The 6901-nt window shown below is 41.0% G+C and overlaps 1 protein-coding gene across 1 annotated transcript in view; it reads right to left on the reverse strand.

The window, feature by feature from the left end:
* Nxf5 (nuclear RNA export factor 5) overlaps positions 1–6901 on the reverse strand; it is a 19102-nt gene that overhangs the window by 1388 nt on the left and 10813 nt on the right. Inside the window, exons 12-19 of the mRNA XM_031376223.1 lie at positions 6858–6900; positions 6733–6788; positions 6481–6588; positions 6321–6379; positions 6093–6208; positions 5960–6002; positions 5340–5412; positions 4683–4862 (exon numbers count right to left, since the gene is read on the reverse strand). Of these exons, the coding sequence (XP_031232083.1) occupies positions 4683–4862; positions 5340–5412; positions 5960–6002; positions 6093–6208; positions 6321–6379; positions 6481–6588; positions 6733–6788; positions 6858–6900 (678 nt within the window). The remainder of the gene's footprint in view (positions 1–4682; positions 4863–5339; positions 5413–5959; positions 6003–6092; positions 6209–6320; positions 6380–6480; positions 6589–6732; positions 6789–6857; position 6901) is intronic.

The raw sequence follows: 6901 nt of genomic DNA on the forward strand, positions 1-6901 counted from the left end.
GGGTGTTGTGGGACTGGCTGCAGAGCTTGTGCCAAAGGTCTGCTCAGGACACTACCCCAGACAGACTGGAAGGAACCTGAGCCACTGGGCTGGCAGAGTTCCTATGTGCTTGGTCTGGCTGGTCCTAGTTACTTCCGGTGTGGGGACAGATGTTTTGTCCTCCTGACCTCTGATCCTGAGGGTGTCAGAGCACCTGGGAGTGGAGCTTCCTCTGGATGTTGTGGGATTGGCTGCAGAGCTTGCACCCAAGGTCTGCTCAGGACACCAGCCCAGAGAGACCAGCTATGGTATGATTCTATACATAAGGGAACACACTAATGATTCAATCATGAAGAATTCTTAGAATCAACAAATGCTTTCAGGAAAGAGGCAAGATACCAACCCAGTATTCTTACAAAATACTTAGCTTTCTAGCATACCAATGACAGACTGAAAAAGAAATTATGGGAATAATTCCATTAGCAACAGACTGAAAAATGACTTGGAATGAACCTAACCAAGGAAGTAAAATACATGAAAAATGAACACTTAAGATCACTGTAGAAAAATAGTGGAAGATCCTAGAAGGTGGAAAGACCCATATTTATGAATCAGAGAAAAGATTATTGTGAAATATGTATTCTACAGGATGATCTATCAATTCAATACAATCCCAATAAAACTTGCAACACAATTCTTCACAGAAACAAGAAAAGCAATCCGAAATTTACATGAAAATACAAAAGCTCCTGTAGAGTGAAAGCAATTCTGAGCAATAAGAATACTGCTGGAGGCATTACCACACTTGACTTCAAGTTATAGTAAAAAAAGAAAACCAGTAATAAAAAATATCAGGGGATTAGCACAAAGATAGACATGAAGATAAATGGATCAATAGAATAGAATAGGCTCAGATCTAACTCCATGCAACTACAGACATCCGATGTTTGCCAAAAGTAAACTACAGACTGAGAAAAGAAAGTTTTCTTCAACAAATGGCTAAAATCCAGGAAAAAAAACTAGATGTCCACTTACAGAAGAATGAAACCATATTCTTCTCTCACTCTGCCCAAAAAGCAACTCCAAATGGATGAAGGACTTCATCATATAACCTGAAATCCTCAAACTTCCAGGGGAAAAAACCTGAGCACACTATAGGATACAGGTATGAGTAAGAATTTTCTGAATGTGACTCCAAGTAGCAAAACCAACAACTAACAAATGGAACTTTATAAGATTAAAAGTTTCTGTAGAGGAAGGAAACCCAATTGAGTGAAGAGGCAGCCTAAAAAAAAGAAAATATGGGTCAGCTATATAGCTGACAGTGGATTACTATAAAAAATATACTAAAACAACAAAAACAAAAAACCAAAAGCCTGAACATCAAGGAAATAACCCAATCCCAGTAAAAATTTGCTTTGGGATAGAACAGGAAGTTCCCAAAATAAGAAATATTCAATCCTACATAGAACAGGGAACAAAATAATCACAGGAGCTAGAGGGAGGGAGGGACCAGGGAGGGAAATAGGAGGGGGAGAGAAGAAAAGGGGGGCAGGAAGAGGTATTGGAAGGGATAGGAGAGAAGTACAGAGGATCAGGAAATTGAATAGAAACAGGTAGCAGAGGGGGATGGGGAACTCGGGTAACCACTAAAAGTCCCAGACTCCAGGGAAGTGAGAGGCTCCCAGGAGCCAATGGCAATGACTTTAGCAGAAATACCCCACAAAGGGGCTATAGGACCTGAAAAGACCACCTCCAAGTAGATAGACATGGCCCCCAGTTGAGGGATGGGGCCATCCACCCATCTCAAAATGTTTAACCCAGAACTGTTCCTGTCTAAAGGAAATACAGGGACAAAAAGTGGAGCAGAGACTGAAGGAAAGGCCATTTGGAGACTGCCCTACCTAGGGATTCATTCCACCTATAGGCACCAAACCCCAACACTATTGCTGATGCCAAGAAGTGTTTTGATGACAGGAGCCTGGTATAGCTATTCTGTGACAGGTTCTACCAGCACCTGACCAAAACAGATGAAGATACTTACAGCCAATCACAGGACTGAGCCCAGGGACCCCAATGGAAAAGCTAGGGGAAGGACTAAAGGAGATGAAGGGGATTGTAATCCCATAAGAAGAACAATATCAACTAACTGGACCACCCAGAGCTCCTAGAGACTAAACCATCAACAAGAGTATACATGGAGGGAGCCAGGACTCCAGGTACATATGTAGCAGAGGATGGCCTTATCAGACATCAATGTGAGGGGAGGGAGGCTTGATGACCCAGTGTAGGGGGATGCTAGAAGGGTGAGGAGGGAGTGAGTGGAGGAGCAAGCCTATATGAGCAGTAAGGACTGCTAAAAGGCACTCCCAGACAAGCTGAGCTGCCTAAAAGTCACTCAGACTAGCCAAGTAGTTTGGAAAAAGCAGAGATGAGCTAAGCTGTCTAGAAGCTCAGTGTAACAAAGGATGCTTTTCAGCCTCTTGAGCTGCTTACAGATTGTGGAGTGCACTCTAGGTTTCCTGCTTTTGTGAACTGTCATCTATGCTGGTGTGGGTTTTGGCCATGCCACTGTCTTTGAGTCATTTATGCTGTGAGTAACCAGTTCTTCATTTATGTTCCTGTTTAAGTAATGTTAATAAAACAGTTACCAAGTTGGACTTTGGGAGTATCACTACTTTGGTCTGTCATCAGTTCCATAGCTGGGGTTTCTTCTTCCAAAGTGTGTCTAGTTCACAAGAATCTATAGTATAGCTGCAACAGCTTCATTGTAAGTTATCTCAGGGTAGAATTGTTCAGTTAAATTCAGTGATTATGATCATTAATCTTACTTGTGAAGTAGACACACCTTAGAAAAAGAAACCCCAATTTGGGAACTGCTTATGTAAGATTGGCCTACAGGTATGTTTACGTGACATTTTCTTGATTTTAATAGATGTAGCAAGGGCTATCCCATCCCTGTATGGGTGGGCCAGGGTTATACAAGAAGGCAGGCTAAGCAGGAAGCAAAACAATGAGCAGCATTTCTCTATGGTCTCTGATTGAGTCCCTGCCTTCATGTTACTGCTTTGTATTTTCATGATGAGTGACTGTAATGTGGAAGCCAAACAAGCCAGTTCCTTCCTAAAGTGCTTTTGGCAATGACATTTATCACAACAGTAAGAAAACAAACTAGGATAGTGACCCCTAATCTTCATGTGTCTGTATATTCCTATCTTCCCTCTAGGCTTAGGAAGTTTTCCATTATTATTTATAAGCTTTCTACTCCTTTGTAAGTTGAGAAAAATGCCTTCCTGAACACCAAGAACTCAAATATCTGCTGTTTAATACTCTCAAAGTTCCCATAACTCTCTCCATTCTTCCCTTTTCCCCCAGCTCTATTTTTCATGCTTACTAACTGTTCTGAATGCTTTATCCTCAAATTTATGCCATCTGCCATATTTTAAATTGTACTGAAGGTACTTAGCAAACATGCAAAACATGATCAAAACCCAAACATTTGTCAAGTTTCTCTTAGGAGTATTGAAATATTTGACTTTATGATCATTGAGCTTACTTGAAACAAGTATTAATTTTTTTCTATCTAGAAGTTGTCCTATGCTGATTACTGCACAATGGAGGAGGGGTAACAGTAGTTGTCATTTTTACTCCTGTACTAATACAGTTCCCATTGTTCAGTCATGAGATATTTGCATGGTGTTAAGGGGTGTGGGGGCTCTAAGAAACACTCACTTTTACTGAGGAGTGCCTGGTATTGGTTTTCAAATCTCAGTTCTGGACTTTATCTCAAGTGAGAAGTAGTTCATAACATGGTATGGTAGTTTGAGTGAAAATGGCTTCCATACACTCATATATTATGATGTTTAGTCACCCTGGGAGTGGAACTGTTTGAGAAGGGTTAGGAGGTGTGGCCATTTTAGAGGAGGTATATCACTGGGAGTGAGCTTCAAAAGTCTCTCTCTGTAACCCACAGATCAGGATATAAAGCTCTCGGCCACTGCACCAGCCCCATGCCTGTCTGCTTTCTGCCATGATGATCATCATGGAATAATCTTCTAAAATTGTAAGCAAAACCCCAATTAGATGTTTTCTAAGAGTCGCCTTGGTCATGATATCTCCTTATAGCAATAGAACAGTAATGAAGACACATGGGCTCTTTATTTCCTGTCTTATATGATGCAGACATGGTGGTTTTCCACCTGATATTCCAAATTCTTCTCCTGGTCAGATGGTGCAGGAATACTGTTTAGCATGTTGATATGAGTAGATACTGGTGGGAAGACTTTGTTCATCTGTTATACTCCCCTGCTCCCCCCTTATAGTTTTTTAGTACTTGTTCCTCTTTATGCTTCTATAAATGGAACTGTTTTCTTAATGAAGTTTTGGTATATTTAATATTAATACACAGAAATGCAAATAATTATTGCATTATTAATCTTATAGCCTAAAAACATTTTGAATTTGTTTTTCACTTCTAATTGTTTCTTAGTGTATTCCTTATGATTTTCCATATACAAGATATGCCACATGGATGTTGTGGTATTTCAAAATCCTTTTGAAATATCAGTATAGATTAGGATATACATTCCTAAATTCACTTTGTGGGGGAAGTAAAATATAGTTATTTTTTTGGATTGCCTGAAAAGTACCATTATTTGCTTGATCTCTCACACCACCCATTTTTGTGCAAACCCCATACTCACTTCTGAGACCAGTCAAGTTTCATTCCAGATTGCATGGAGAAAGACTTCACCATTTCCTGCTGTTCTTCAGAGAGTAAAGGCTTGAATGAAGTGTCGGGTGCAGGCAATGAAGTGAAGGCCTTTTGTATCTCTTTGGGACTGGCATTCCTCACAATCAACTCATCATTCATGATACAAATTCTGAAAGAAGAATGGACACTAAGACAAGTAAAGAAATGGTAAGCTTACATTATCAATGGCAATCCCATACTAAGTGCCAATCACTAACCAGATTGTTTCCACACTCCATCTGTGCCTGGCTCCCAGCATCCTTGTTTGGCTCTCTCTACCCATCCCATATAAAGTTCAACTTTTAAAGACCAACTTGACTAGAGTTTTGAATTTTACCCCAATGTATTTACCCTGCACAGCAAAGGAAGACCCTGAATCAGAGATAAGTCCCATGTCTTGGCCAATGACACAAATGTAAATATCCTATAAGGAAAGAACCTAGTATCCTGATCCCAAAGTCCACACTCCAAAACACAAAGCTTAATTGTTGGATCTATCTGTTGGCCTTATAGAATATTGAAACTACCCAGAGAACCAGATTATCATATTGTCACACTGTTGGCTTTGGGGATGTGCAGGAACTTCCAGAAGCAACACAACACAGACCTTGAATCGCTGCTAAGGATAGCAATGAAGATCCTCGTGAAGGCACGGATGCAGCCTTGGCATTTTCCTTCCACTTCAAGGACAAGAAACAATGTTTTCTTAGAATAGCACCTTATTTACATACTCAAATAGTATTCTCAATCAAGGGTTTTATGCTGAAGGGGTCAGAACCAGTCAGTTATTGGCCTGGAGTGTGAAGAATATGGCATGAATGGAGAAGGTAATTTACTCCCATGTGATGTGTCTCTTACAACATTTTGAAGCTTAGGATACATCACTTCCAGTTTTTGATTGGTCTTTTTCACATATGTCACATGGATAAGTTGAATTAGTCACATTTTACAAATAGAGAACCAGAGATGTTATTAAACTGGCCCAAAGCTACAGAGTATGAAGCTGGAATGAGAAGCAACAAACTCCATCGTCTGGGTCCCTTACCTGTGAGCAATTCCATAAAAAGGCAAGAACAAAATCAGATTAGGATGGTTTGTGGGCAGTAGAACATGGAGGAGGACAGGAGCAAAGGTACAGAATGAGAGAAGCTAGACGACTGCTCAGAGGTACCCATCTAGTGGAGGAAGCACAAGGGGATAGAGAAAGGGAATTCTACAGATACCCACCTTCCTTGAACAGTCCATTCACAGAAAAACAAACCATCATTTCCTGAAAGGGAAGATGGTAAGAGCCATGAGCTTAGGATTCTACATACCTCCAGATTTCTGGGTATGACCTACAGAAGAACCAGGCACTTACCGTCTGGAAACACAAATCCACCAAGAAAGAGCAAAGATCATGCTGAGTTTTGGGTAACAAGCTAAGAGAGTTCACGATGTCATGCTTTGTGTGCTTCAGCAACTGCATTCGCTTGTCTATAGAAGAGTGAAGAAGCAAAGATCACAAGCATGATACAACCTAGCCACTGACACTGAAAACTGTCCCCTACATTCCCTTACCCTGCCCAAGCCTCTGCATCACACTTACATGAGTCTTGATGCTTCTTTATATTTCTGTTATATTTGAAGTACTCTTCCAAGTTGTTCCTTGGAGAAAAGAGGAAGAGAACACCATGCTTTATCCAATACAGGCACTTTCTAAGGGGAGGCCCACTGCACCAGAACAGAGTTTGAGTTGTGATACTCACAGGTCTGGGTCATTGACATTGAAAGGAACCGACAGGGAGAAGCAGGCCTGGTCATGGTAAGCATCGAGAAGACGAAATCGATCTCCACTGTCATAAAACAAGTAGTATCTAGGAGGAGTAAGGAGCAGAAAATGTAAAAGAGGTTATCTCTGTGGACTGAAGCCTAAGAGACCTGAAATCAGCAATGGGCAATAAGGTAGTCCACTTTGGCTCAGCTTCCCCCACATTTCTTGTAGTCCAAGCGGCACTTACTCTTTCAGAAATCGTAGAACTAGATTTTTTATGTGTTCAGATTCATTACAGGTTTCCTGAAAGAGAAAGCCATTCAGACAATGTGTCTTTTGGAATACCCCACATCCTTCTTAGTCCTTTCTCACCTTGCGTGGTTGTGGTTGTGGTGGTGGTGGTGGTGGTGGTGGTG

This window comes from Mastomys coucha, chromosome X, assembly GCF_008632895.1.
Source record: "Mastomys coucha isolate ucsf_1 chromosome X, UCSF_Mcou_1, whole genome shotgun sequence".
NCBI classification, from domain to species: domain Eukaryota; kingdom Metazoa; phylum Chordata; class Mammalia; order Rodentia; family Muridae; genus Mastomys; species Mastomys coucha.